At 36.5% G+C, this 13787-nt stretch overlaps 3 protein-coding genes and 1 long non-coding RNA gene across 9 annotated transcripts; 3 read left to right on the plus strand and 1 right to left on the minus strand.

Moving 5' to 3' along the window:
- The first annotated feature begins 1087 nt into the window (after window positions 1-1087).
- LOC103489209 (transcription factor bHLH49) lies at window positions 1088-5110 on the plus strand. 6 transcript variants are annotated; one of them, XM_008448265.3, is made up of 9 exons: window positions 1092-1565; window positions 2181-3114; window positions 3235-3462; window positions 3557-3622; window positions 3697-3765; window positions 3973-4044; window positions 4139-4336; window positions 4423-4509; window positions 4600-5110. In XM_008448265.3, exons 1-8 carry the CDS (start codon window positions 1549-1551, stop codon window positions 4498-4500), a joined length of 1662 nt encoding a protein of 553 aa, XP_008446487.2. In that variant the 5' UTR covers window positions 1092-1548; the 3' UTR covers window positions 4501-4509; window positions 4600-5110. The 6 variants fall into 6 exon arrangements, 5 of the variants coding, with proteins under 5 accessions (XP_008446487.2, XP_050947075.1, XP_008446486.2 ...); XM_051091118.1 differs by having other exon boundaries at window positions 1097-1583; window positions 2330-3114; window positions 3232-3462; XM_008448264.3 differs by having other exon boundaries at window positions 1097-1565; window positions 3232-3462.
- A 726-nt stretch (window positions 5111-5836) lies between these two features.
- LOC103489207 (putative pentatricopeptide repeat-containing protein At1g68930) lies at window positions 5837-11864 on the plus strand. Its single transcript, XM_008448262.3, has one exon. It carries the CDS (start codon window positions 6015-6017, stop codon window positions 8244-8246), a length of 2232 nt encoding a protein of 743 aa, XP_008446484.2. The 5' UTR covers window positions 5837-6014; the 3' UTR covers window positions 8247-11864.
- Window positions 9158-11131, minus strand: LOC103489208 (uncharacterized). The gene is made up of 5 exons (XM_008448263.3): window positions 10979-11131; window positions 10186-10772; window positions 9851-9959; window positions 9465-9785; window positions 9158-9385 (listed from the first exon to the last, which is right to left on the minus strand). The coding sequence occupies exons 1-5, from the start codon at window positions 11129-11131 to the stop codon at window positions 9314-9316; spliced, it is 1242 nt and encodes a 413-aa protein (XP_008446485.2). The 3' UTR covers window positions 9158-9313.
- A 471-nt stretch (window positions 11865-12335) lies between the features above and the next one.
- On the plus strand, window positions 12336-13680 carry LOC127151439 (uncharacterized). Its single transcript, XR_007824386.1, has 2 exons — window positions 12336-13100; window positions 13302-13680. It is a non-coding gene; the product is annotated as an uncharacterized LOC127151439 (long non-coding RNA).
- Window positions 13681-13787: the final 107 nt, after the last annotated feature.

Genomic DNA, 13787 nt, shown 5'->3' on the forward strand with positions numbered 1-13787 from the left:
ACAAGAAAAAGAAAGGAACCCAACAACAAAAAAAGATTTCCATATTTAAATAGCCAACAAAATAACACCAATAGTATCAATCTGGTGCAAGGGCATTTTCCCCCCTTGCCCTAGAGCTAATAAATGAAATGGTCACAATAATAATTTGTATTATTGTAATCAATTATTATCAATGCTTCATATATATCTATCAATATTTAACTTTCACACCCACAGTTTCAACTACATTTTGGACAATATTAACTCACCCCTTTTCCTTTCCTAACTTATTATTTCCTTTAGCTGCTGCCCTAATTTAGCTGTCCACTGACATCCCAACTTAATGCTTATAGTTACAAACTAACTAATTCTTCCTTTTAAAATCATATATATATATATATATATATATATATCAAAGACGATTATAAGCTTAAGTCAGATTTGGGTGGTTCGAATCGTATATTTTTTGATTCAAAAGTCTCGCTTTGATAGATTTTCGCATGTGTGGTTTATATGATCTTAAGTTTGGGTTTGTATTTCATGATCTAAATGTGGGAAGGGGAGGAGAGTTGATAGATAAATAAATTATAGGAGAGTTTTGATGAGGTTGGTTGAGCTCCACTTTTTGGTCAAATATTGATATGGCATTTGTGAGAAAAGTATTTGAAGAATAAGGAATAATAATGGAATTGGAACTATATACATATTTATATATTTATATATTTAGTAGTTTGATTAAGTATGTTTTATGTAATGTTTGGAAATGATTTTGATGTGCCATTATTTGTTAATTTAGTTTTGGAATTCTTAGAACTTTCAACTTTAATTATTGGATTCTCATTGAGCTTCACAAACATTTTAGGTTGTGACATTAAAGTGATGTAGATGACAATATTTTATCCTTTTTCAATGGATAGATAGATAGGGTTTCTTTTTGGTGATTGGAAAAAAGTTTGTAATTCAACACAACTTCAAGGGTGAAAGTTAATAGTTTTCTAACTTTCTACATAGAAGAAAAAAAAAAAAACAAAGTTAAATTATAAACTTCATTGCTACAATTTAGAGAGAACTAAAATATAGTCTCTACAAAAATAAGAAAAAGGAGTGTTGAGGAATTAGAGAGGAATTCAAAATTGAAAAAGTAGAGTGACGAAAATGGAAAAGAGGAGTATATGAAAAGAAAAACCACATTATTGTTATTTGTTCATTATTATTAATGTAATGGTATTGTTGGAAGAGCAACCGTGGTTTAATGATCAAGAGCTCTCATTTTCATGCAAGTTTGGTTATAAATGCAGAAGCTTTACTGTTGTAGCTTCCCTTTCACCGTTGCTTAAATAACCCGTTTCTTTGTATAATCTTTCCACTTCTCCCCCCATCCTTCCTTTTCTCTCTCTGTATTTGATTCAATAAAATCTTCCTTTTTCTGTGTGAGCATCTCTCTGATCCTTGACAGACACAGCACACAGGCTGGGGCTCTGAGTCTCAGTTGAAATTTTGAAAAAAGGGGGTTTGAACATAAAGTCCAAATTCAATGGAATTTATTTGAAGAAAAGTTTGAATGGGGCTATGGAGTACTCAAAATGGTACATTATCTGAAATGGGTATTTTTCTCTTCCTACTTTTGGTGCCGTTTTCTTTCTCTCTGATTCAGAAACTTGGTTTTTTTTCTGACTAGGGCTTTCAACCTCTATTTATTATACTGAAATCAATGCTCTCTTCTCTGTTTTATCACTCCACTGCCTTCTGTTTCCTTTTACACTCTTATTCATCTCTTCTTTGAATTGTCGCTTCTTAATGTCTGTTGGCTTTTTGAGCCCTTCATTTTTATGTTTTTTGTTTTTTTCTTTTAAGTTTTTAAACTTCCCTTCCTTGCTTGGGAAATGGTAGCTTCATAAATATTGTCTTCTTTGCTACCATCTTCTTTGCCCTTCTTGTGCTCTTTAATTTTACTTCTCCCTTTTGAAGTTTTTATTCCATTTCAACCTCTGTGACTTGGGAGATTTCAAGTAATTTCTTGAATTGGGAGAGTTTATATAAGTTTGAACTGCTGTGTTCTTGTTTATGTTGTTTCTCTTGTTATGTACTTCATTGTGAAAAGTTCATTGATTCTGCTGGGAGTTGAGTAGCTTTTGAAGATTGTGGTTAATAGCAACTGCAAAAGTTTGGTATCTTATACATGCTTCTTCTTGGTATCTTAGTCAACAGATTATGGATATTGGCGACAGAGATAAATTTAGACTAGAAAGTAGCATAGAGGGTACTGTTAACTGTTCGAATAGCATGTCATCGGATTGGCAATTTGGCGAGACGACTCTCACGAGTATGCCGACTGGTTTGGTTTTGCCAGGAAATGTGGATGTAGTTAGGAATCAGGATATGGTTGGTTGTTCTTCTTCCACTGCTTCTGTGGTAGAGTCGTTTAGCTCCACTATCTGGGAACAATCAGCTCATTCTCAAAACTTGGGAATTAGCAACATTCAAGGCCATAACAACTCCAATACTTCAAATATAATAGGAATTAGTAAGGCCAGCGGCTGTCCAGTTTCTTCAAGCAGTGACATTGATAGAACACTTGACATCAGCTGGAACCTATCCCACAATATTTTAAAAGGGGGTGTTTACCTACCTAATATTCCGGGCATGCTCCCGCCGAGTTTGTCTCAACTTCCAGCTGATTCTTCATTCATTGAGCGTGCAGCCAGGCTTTCCTGCTTTAGTGGAGGGAATTTCGGTGATATTGTTGGACATTTCAACATTCCTGACCCTGTGGGTGTTTTTTCCAGAGGTATGGGAGTAATACCTGACAGATGGGATGAGATTCCACGAAACGGGTTAGGTTTGGCATCTGTGACGGGAGGACAATCTCAAAGAAACGTGATTAACAGTGAAACTTCAAAGCCTGTTTGTTTGACTAATGAACATGGAGCTACTGAAACGGATTCACCTAAAAATGGAAGCCCTTTGAAATTGGATGATCGTGGTAAACTTGCTGTTGATGGTTCTGCTAATGAATCTGATGAAGCTGAGTGTAGCGGTGGTGATGGTTTGGGTGAGCCATGCACGTTAGAGGCCACGGGTAAGGAACTTTCTGCCAAGGGTCTCGGCACGAGGAAAAGGAAAAGAAGTGGACAGGTAATCAATAGTGATTTTTGTTCTTTTTCCCCATGTGTTGGGTGAGGAGAATTATTACTAATTAGCTTGTTGATTTTGATTTTTTCCTATCCTTGCCTACCATTTTGTTTTGGGTAGAAGACTGAACTTGATCAAGCCAGTGGACCTCTTCAACAAACTACTGTTTCACCAAAGGATGATGCTGAAACTCACCGAAAAAGAGATCAAAATCCGAATTCAACTGCAAACAAGGGTACAGGAAAACATGGTAAACAGGCATCTCAACCTTCTGATCCTCCAAAGGAAGAGTATATTCATGTTAGAGCTCGAAGGGGCCAGGCAACAAACAGCCATAGTCTTGCAGAGAGGGTAATATATGTCACATTCAATCTTTCACAGCATATTAGTATAGCTTCTCTAAGCATGAAAACCAGAACTTGACCGGCTTTGAGTTCTGTTATAGGTAAGGAGGGAGAAGATCAGTGAGAGGATGAAGTTTCTTCAAGAACTAGTCCCTGGTTGCAGCAAGGTTTGATGGTTAGCTTTGAACCTTAAATGTTGGAATCCCATCAAATTCTTTGTTCACTCAGTTAAAGTTTGCAGGTTACTGGAAAGGCAGTGATGCTTGATGAAATCATCAACTATGTCCAATCACTGCAACGACAAGTCGAGGTATGAAATTCAGTTCATATGCTACATAGTTTCAATATGGATTATCAAGGTAGGTATTTTTTTCTATATTGGATGAAGATAAAAATTGCTGGAAAATCCTATCGGTTAGTCCATATGAGATTTCTTTGAACACTGAGGAAATCAGTGACTCTGTAGCATATACTTCTGATTTCTAAATCTTTCTTTGAATTTCCATGATTTTTGCAGTTTTTGTCAATGAAACTTGCTACCGTAAATCCAAGGTTGGATATAAACATCGATGGAGTTGTAACCAAAGATGTAAGTGTAATTTCACATTATAAAGAAAGTTGATGCTCACGAGAAAAATCAGTTTATGCATATTCTGGTTCTAACACACATAATGCTCTCTTAGATTCTTCAATCACGAGTTGGTCCATTGTCGACATTGGGATTTTCTTCGCATATGCCCGTTGCTTGTCCTCCACCTAATATTTCTCATCATGAACTTATCCCAAGCAATTTTCCTGCCATAGGGAGCTCTGAGATGTTAAGAAGCACAATGAATTCTCATATGACTCAGAGGTCTGGTGGATTTAAGAATCCTTCTCAGGTACCAACTTAATTATTACCTTGCTGAATGAAAATCTTATTCATATTTTTATATATTTAACAAACTATTGAAAAATATGTCCACAGATAAAGAATGTGTGGGATGGTGAACTCCAAAACATTGTGCAGATGAGCTTTGGGATGCCCACTCCCCCAAATTGTTAGAAGTTGAAGGTAAAATAAGAAACTACTCCTCATGACATAAAAATCCAGACTACATCTTCAAATCCTTGAACTGAAATATAAATTGGTCTGATCTTGCAGGATCTGATTCATCAGGCAGAACAAAAATTGAACATTGAAATTCTTCTTGATTGCCAAGAACCATTTCTGCTTCTTCGTGTACAGGTGCATTTGTGTTAGTTTTAGTACGAGATTCATCGCCGCGAACTATTTCTTCTTCGTGGTAAAATGTGAAAGAAATTGTGAGATTTAGTTGTCCAATGTGATATAAGAAATACCATTACTGTATTTGGAGCTGCGCTACTCTAGCGGGTAACTGAATCGGAGCTGCAGATACTAATCGAGGCAGAAAATTGCCCTGTGACAATCACCCAAAACTCAATGACCCGGTAGAGTAACTAGTTTCCAATCTCATTAGTTCATATTATAGGGGAGTCCTTGCCTTAGTCTTTGTATAGAGGGGTCAGAGGATTCGATATCTAAAAACCAAGGAACAGCTTGAACTTATTGTGTTTTCTTGTTAAGAAAATGAGAAAACAAATGATAATGTGTGATTTCACTTCCTGAAATGGATTGGCTGCACTTTTAAAAACTCTGCTGAGGGAAATGTTGTTTGGTGTGAATGAATTGAGATTCATGAAACATCTCATTAAACTTAATAAGCAATTGATGAGTTCCTGCTGTATAAAAGATGAAATGACCTTGACTTCCATGGTTGATGCAGGAGGAAGGATCCATTTTCTCAAGTATCATCTATAAATCAAATCAGTATTGAAAATTTAAGTAACTTGTCAAAGGTTACTCACTTTAGTTATTATTATTATTTTAAAAAATCAATATTGGGAAAAATTGTTGTCTGTTGTAAGGTTTCTATACGTCAAATACTAAATGAAAGTTTAGACCGATCATTTTAAAAGTTTAGAGGACAAACAAATTACAAAAATATGAAAGTTCAATTAGGACTTATTTGGTTTTTTTTTTTTTAAATTAAGTATATAGAGACTATTTCTACCTTTAATTTTTACATTTTACCAATGATATAAAAAATTGAGTCAAAATTTTATAGTAAATCATTTTAAAAAATTTAAAACAAAAAATAAAATAAAATGATTACCGATAAGAGTGCGTTAATTTAAAAGATAGTTGCAAATGTAACAATTATATTTAAAATAATTAAATATATAACAATATTTTAAAAAAATTACAAATATAGCAAAATCTATCAATGATAGAAGTCTATCACTAATAGACCACAAATATTGGTCTATCACGATAAATTATAAGAGTTTATCAACGAAATAAATCTATTAAACTTTGAAATTTGTTAGGAATGATCTAGATGTGGAGTTTGAAATGAATTGGGCCGGGGGACGGATCAAAGAGACGTAGTGGTAGAGAATCCGAAGTAATTCGGATCATTCTTCTTCGGGTTGAGGAACCAATTGTTTGTATAAACGAGACGCTCGTTCCCGCCAAGTATTTTCTTGAAGAAGAACATGTCTTCTTCATCAAATTACTACACTGCTGCGCTTAAGTTTTGCTGCGAAGCTCGAAATCGAGCCCAAGTTAAGAAGCTTCATTGCCGCATCATCAGAACTGTACCAAATCCAGAAACTTTTCTGTACAATAACCTCATCAATACTTACGGGAAACTTGGGGACTTGAAGAATGCACGGAACGTATTCGATCAAATTCCTCAACCAAATCTTTTTTCATGGAACACGCTGCTGTCAGCTTACTCAAGATTGGGTTACCTTCAAGATATGGAACGCGTCTTTGACCTCATGCCGAACCATGATGTGGTCTCTTGGAACTCGCTTCTTTCTGGTTATGCGGGTAACAGTTGGATTTCCGAATCGGTTAGAGTTTATAACATGATGTTAAAAGATGGGTCGGTAAACTTGAATAGGATTACATTCTCTACTATGTTAATACTCTCATCTAATCGAGGATTTGTTGATTTGGGTCGGCAAATTCATGGGCAAATCTTCAAATTTGGTTATCAATCTTATCTGTTTGTTGGGAGTCCTTTAGTAGATATGTATGCAAAAACGGGATTTATCAATGATGCGAAACGGATCTTTGAAGAGATACCTGAGAAGAATATAGTTGTGTATAATACTATGATCACAGGTCTTTTGCGGTGTGGATTTATTGTAGAAGCTGAGCAATTGTTTGATAAAATGCCAGAAAAAGATTCGATTTCATGGACAACTATCATAACTGGACTTACCCAAAATGGTCTGTTTAAAGAAGCAGTCGATAAGTTTGAAGAAATGGGAAGAGAAGGTTTTTGCATGGATCAGTTCACCTTTGGGAGTGTGTTGACTGCATGTGGAGGTCTTCTGGCACTTGATGAGGGAAAGCAAATTCACGCCTATATTATCAGGACTGATTATCAAGATAACATATTTGTAGGAAGTGCTCTACTTGACATGTATTGTAAGTGTCGCAATGTAAAATATGCGGAAGCAGTGTTTAGGAAAATGAGGCACAAGAATGTAATATCATGGACAGCAATGCTAGTTGGTTATGGTCAGAATGGATACAGTGAAGAAGCCGTTAGGATATTTTGTGATATGCAGAGAAATGAGACTCATCCAGATGATTTTACTCTAGGGAGTGTAATTAGCTCATGTGCAAACCTCGCGAGCCTAGAAGAGGGTGCCCAGTTTCATGGCCAAGCTTTAGCTTCTGGTTTAATTAGTTTTGTTACGGTTTCAAATGCTCTAATCACTCTATATGGTAAATGTGGAAGCCTAGAACATGCCCACCAGTTGTTTCATGAAATGAAAATAAGGGATGAAGTTTCTTGGACAGCTTTAGTCTCAGGGTATGCACAATTTGGAAAAGCCAATGAAACAATATCTCTGTTCGAAACAATGTTGGCCCATGGTATCGTACCTGATGGAGTTACTTTCGTTGGAGTTCTATCAGCTTGTAGTAGAGCGGGTTTAGTGGAGAAAGGTTATCACTATTTTGAATGTATGGTGAAAGAACATGGCATCACACCAATCCCCGATCACTACACATGCATGATTGACCTTCTCAGCCGAGCTGGAAGATTAGAAGAAGCAAAAAACTTCATTAACCAGATGCCTTTTAGTCCTGATGCAATTGGTTGGGCCACATTGCTAAGTTCTTGTAGACTCAATGGGAATCTGGAAATTGGTAAATGGGCTGCCGAGTCTCTTCATAAACTAGAGCCGCAAAACCCTGCTAGTTATATTTTATTATCAAGCATTTATGCTGCAAAAGGTAAATGGGATGATGTAGCAAAATTGAGGAAGGGAATGAGGGAAATGGGAGTGAGAAAGGAACCGGGACATAGTTGGATCAAATATAAAAATAAAGTGCACATTTTCTCAGCTGACGACCGGTCAAGTCCATTTTCAGATCAGATATATGCCAAGTTGGAATGTTTGTATCTAAAAATGATTGAGGAAGGGTATGTGCCTGATATGAGTTTTGTTCTCCATGATGTTGAGAAGTCAGAGAAAATTAAGATGCTTAATCACCACAGTGAGAAACTTGCTATTGCCTTTGGGTTGTTATTTATACCTGACGGTCTTCAAATACGAGTTGTAAAAAATCTCAGGGTCTGTGGCGATTGCCACAATGCCACAAAATACATTTCTAGGATCACCCAGAGAGAGATACTCGTAAGAGATGCAGTCCGTTTCCATTTGTTCAAGGACGGAGTGTGTTCCTGTGGGGATTTCTGGTAGCGTTTTGCCAATCTAAAACCTCAGCCAAAGATGACAAAACCTCGGATTGTTATGTTAGTAAAAGCTCAGTTTTATTTGAGTCTGAGACCTACGATTCAATCTCGAATGTGTATACTTGTTAGGAGCTTGATCGATGATTCTTTTGTGCAATCATGTAATTCAGAACTGTTGATTTATCAAATAAGAATTCTTTCAAGGATCAAGAAGGAACTGTTTTGTGCCATGAGCCATCAAGTATCACACCGTTCAGTGAAGCTACCAGAGGTGTCAAGATGAATTTATCCAAAGCATATTGAAAATATTTCTAGCTTGTGTGAATGTGATGGTTGCTTGAAGTGTTCTAGTTCAAGTGAGCTGTTTAAGCTGCAAGCGTGCTTGTAGAATTCCAGCAGTAGTGCGTGGTGTTTCTGAAGTGGTTTTGACAACTTGCTGCAAATCGATTCCCAAGACGAAATGAGGTTGAAACATGCCTACTTTGATGCATGTCCATAGAAAATTATCACAGATTCAGAGAGTAACCACTGCCTCTTCTCCCTCTTATTTTCAAGGAAATATTTAACGAATCTATATTTTTCTTGACCATCTTTTTTACTGTATGACGGATATCAAACCTGGAAAAGGTTTAAAGGTCTAATATGATTAAAGCGCGATAGTTTGGAATTGTGAAGACTAGTTCCAATGTCAGGCAAGGAAGAAATTCTCGCATTCGATACTTTATTGCTTGGGTTCTTGTAGCTTCAGTTATTGATTATTGTCTTGTTGTCTTGTACATTTCCTTTACTCAATAAAGTTCTCTTCTTCAATAAAAACGTGCCTCGCTGTTCCTCCATTTCTGAAGGTTTTAATAATGCATCGAAGTTCGCTGCAAATTGCTTTCAAACTAAACCCAGTTTTCTCGCGTGGCGGTCAAGTGATAAGAAAGTAATAGTAATAATTAAAGTTCTGTATAACATCCAGGTTAATTAAAGCACATCCGACAAAAGATAACGAAGAAAGATGGAAACACTTCTCATGTGTCATGAAAAGTATGAGTCAACTGAGGACTAAAATCCAGATGAGAATTTGTATTAGACTAGGGACGAACTCCGGTTATCTTCTTGGGATGGTTTGATGGATAGCCCTGAAGCTTGCGAGTGGCTCTGTATCATGTGAAAGAATGCATAATTAATATATAATTTTAATACTGGAGATAAGGATAGAGGCGATGGCAACTGTTACCTGTATTTTTGTACAGATCTCAATTACTTCAGAAAGAGGCGCCCAGTCCCCAAAGTTCCGCTCAATAAACTGGTAAGCAATACCACGCTTTGCTGAGCCAAGAATGAACAAACCACCCTTAATTTCTCCTTCTCCATTGAAGTTTTGCTTTATTCCCATTGCTTTTGCACGCTTATAATTTGCTATAGCCCGAGGGTTGAAAAGAAATCCGAATAGGAATTTTTCCTTCATTAACTTTCCACCACCTAGAGCTTTGAAGAATTCTCTGCCTTGGTCAAAGAGTACAGTGCCTCCCCAGTACCGGGGCCAGAAGTCCTTCACCTGCATCACTACATTTCAGTCAAACAGATTGGATGGGTTAAAAGAGCTAGAAGTCTTATGAATACCTCTGATTCTATGTTTTCATGAATTACAGCGAATAGTTGGTATCCTAGTGCATCAAATATTGGTTTTCTGGCATATAGCTGGTGAGCTTCTGCTCTGCACATGATGCACCTGTTTTCAAATTCAAGAGATGTTAGTTGTTCCTTTCCCTCAAGATGGCTCAAACACCAGTAACAATATCAAAACGTGATACTGAACGCATCTAGAGGAGCTGGAAAGTTGCTTTTCGTTTGTGCTTTTTTAGTTTGTGAGTCGAGTTTAAACCATCTTCTTCATGAATAAAACTTATCTGTTTACAACTTAAAATCAGGTCTTGAAGCAACGTGCTTAAACTTACCCAGGTCGTCTAATACAGAGGATAATGGCTGGCTTATCGTGCCATAGTGCTGATGCTTTCATAGGGGGAGTCTTAGTCTTCACCAAACGCTCCATTCCAATTTTATACTCTGGAGTTAATTTCTGAACGGAGATGTTTTCAATGGCAGAATAAGGAGCAATTTTATCAACAATAGGAGAAGGTTGCACACAACCACATGCTATATGACCAGCTAGTTCTGTTGCAACAATCCCCTTGAACACATACCCGTCTTCAATTTTAAATTCACTCAGTGCTTGCTCAACTGTTTTATCCTGAAAGGTTCGGCTTCTCATACTCAGCATCCTCTTTGAGCTGTTAGACTGATAAGTCCTCTTGATGCTTGTTGATGGAATAGGAGCATCAGACTTATTGGTCGAGGGATCCACACACGAACTTTTTCTATCACGGAAACGTGCAACATGACCTCTCTTCATGCGGAATTGAGATGTTAAATCCTCAACACTTAAGCTTAGAAGTTCAGGCAAACATTTCCCGGTGGACTCTAGCCTATCTGCATACGGCATCAGAGATCTATCGTGGAGGTAAGTTCTTATCTCAATTGCTTCCTGTCATAGCAAAACCTATCCATGAGAAATTTTCAAAAAAGAAAGAAAGAAAGAAAGAAAGAAAATATTGACTATCTATGATAATTCATCAATTGGATGAATTATACGGAGGTTATTACTTCAGAAATCTTGTAAGATATAAACATCTGAAATTGCTTATTGGGGTTCTTTTTTGTTTAGAACTAGAAAAAGTATCGATTACCAACCTTTTGTTGTCGTGTCATGCTTATAGCATCCATATCCTCAGAATTCATGACCTTCAAGGTGGGTACATCATCCCAGCCTTCATCCAGCAAAGTGGGAAGCAGATCCTTAAGAACCCCATTTCCCACAAAATCTTCCACAGAGAAAGAACCCATTTTCTTCCAAGGATGGCCGATGGTTCTCTTGCTGTCTAGATAATATAAGTTTTGTTCTCACCTTTGATCTTTCACCTAGTCACTCCTGGGAGGACTTAAAATATTATTATAGATACAGAGGTGGCTTTATAATATATGAACAAATGAACTCACCTGAATATCAAGAAAAAGTCGGACATCGAGATTTATTCAACTTTAAACAGATAAGTTTGCATAGGAACAATAAAGCAGTATTGTATGATGCATTTGATTTCGTCAATATCAAGGTTTTTCCTCTTAGCTGCTCTTTTTGGTGTTAAGAGGACTTTGCTCAACAAATAGTGCCAAAGTGGATGATGATAAGGATGTTAAATCTTGACTATCAAGAGAAAGAACATCCCTATCAAAATGAGACCAAGTCAGCATCCACCTCCTAGAGGGACAAAGATGTTATCAGATATTAGATATTAGATGGAAGAGAGGGAAAGCTTTCAACTGCTACGTCCAAAACAAAGCACTTTTGCTTAGAACACGACAGAGATTACTTGAAAATAATATCAAGAAGAAAAAAAAAAGATGATTCATGGTTGCTTGTTGTTCCACAATGCTAAAGTGGGTTGTAGTTGCCGGCCTTACACCTGCTTTATGTTATTGGGTTGAATTTGAAAATGCAGGCTTGGAGGTTTTGTTTTAGTAAGCTGACTTTCGATTTTTGGAGTTTTGTATGAATATTATTTTGAAATTTTTTTTTTTATATTCAACATGCATTAAAGAAAATGTTTTTTTTCACAATACTTTAGTTGAAGAAAAGGTCAATTCTTACCGATTCAAGATTGCAATGTCGTGATCATCACATTTTCCAAAATAATTTGAATAGTCAACCATTTTGAGATAGTGAAAACTTAAATTACAAGTTTAGAATTAAACTTTGAGATTAATGTTTACTTGATATATGAAATTATGTCTTCTAAATGTGTTTCGGTCTTGATTATAATAAACTTTTACTTTTGTTTAACAAATCACTAATTTAAATTTCATGTCTCAATAATATCATGAAGTTTAAATAATATTTACTACGTAAATATACCAAAGTTTAGAACGAAATAAAAAAGTAAATAAAATTTGTTATTTAGCTAAAAATAGAATCATCATGAGAATGAAAAATCAAAATTGGTATATATTGTTAAGAGTCTAAATTATACGTATAAAAGAACATTTTTTAAACTTCCGTCATGTTCTATGCCTAAGAATAGTCTTTACGGTTTGGGAATGGTTGGACCCTTTTCGAGAAACTACTACTTCTTGTTTCTTACTACTCATTCACTGTCCATATGCATTTCCTTTGCTAATCGTTCCTACAAATTTACAAGGTCCTTTGATGAATGGAATTCCATTTTGTCCTAGCGATGTTTGCCGGAGTTATTGATTGTCGTTAATCAGCTCCCGAAAGGCAGTCAGCAGCAAATTTCGAGAACTTGCGAACATGGCAAGATCATAGACTATAATTAGGAGCTGAGAAATTTGGTACCTTTTTCAAATGGGTCATTATTTTTTCTGCAATTCGCCTCGTCTCACTGTCCCCTTGATGGGAAGCAGTAGCCAAAATTGCAGGCAACGATCTGTCCTGTGATATATTGGACATTGATTCTTCCCCACCATTGAGCAAGAACTTTTCCATCAACCAAAGTGATTTATGCCATACAGATTCTTGCTTATGGATTCCCACCACATTCAGGACAGGCTTATTGTGTTAAATTCGTTCAGCAGCCTCACACTTCTGTCCAGATGCACTTCGTCATCCACAGGCGTCCAAATGCCTGACAAAGCTGCCTCAACTACCTCTTCCTTCTCATTGTCTAAAATGTCAATAGCTTTTCATTTGCCTTTGCATGGACTAAACAGAATGCGTTTTGTGAAGAGCAAGCCCCTTTATGAACTGGGCATTCTCGTAACTGACCCTTCTGTGATGGACCTAGCGACAGAAGCTTGGGTAAGTGGAGAAATTTCATAACCTTGTTGCTTTTAATGTTAAGGGGCTTGGATAGACTTGTGGATTCTAATGATAGTTTCTCCAACCCAATGGCGGATAGCTTTCGAACTTCATTGCTTTATGTTTGGGTTAGCAGGTCAAATCTAGCCATTTTGATTTTTCTTTCATTCCCATGATCTGCTTATTTATTCTTATGTATAGATTGTATGTGATCAGCAACATTGTAGTCTTCTACGTACTTGGCCATAGCGTTCTCTCTGAAAAGGGTTTAATTCCATCTATGGTTGATGGGTCCATGGATTCTAAACCTTGAAGTCATGCAGACTGATATCCTAAGATAGCGAAAAGAAATTCCCATTTTGCGGTGATTTCAAACTCTCTCCCCGGGGCAAGCCCGTCCAGTAAGAGATTCTTTCTGTCCTAATTCCCTCTCTTAAGCAAATGCTAACCACAAGAAAAAGATTTTTTAAAAAAATATGTTCCTCGACGTGTTTTGTATATTACTAAACTAATTGCACGGTGAATAGTATTCATTTTTGTTTATTACTTAAATCAAGAAGCAGAAGCTTTGATATTGATATTGATGGCAAGTTAAGGGCTTGACGAGACAACAAATTTAGTACTTATGGAAGTTCATTTCTAATACAAACCTATTGATAATAAACTTGATCAACTTCTATCTATATT

This window comes from Cucumis melo, chromosome 10 (assembly GCF_025177605.1).
Source record: "Cucumis melo cultivar AY chromosome 10, USDA_Cmelo_AY_1.0, whole genome shotgun sequence".
Taxonomy (NCBI): Eukaryota; Viridiplantae; Streptophyta; class Magnoliopsida; order Cucurbitales; family Cucurbitaceae; genus Cucumis; species Cucumis melo.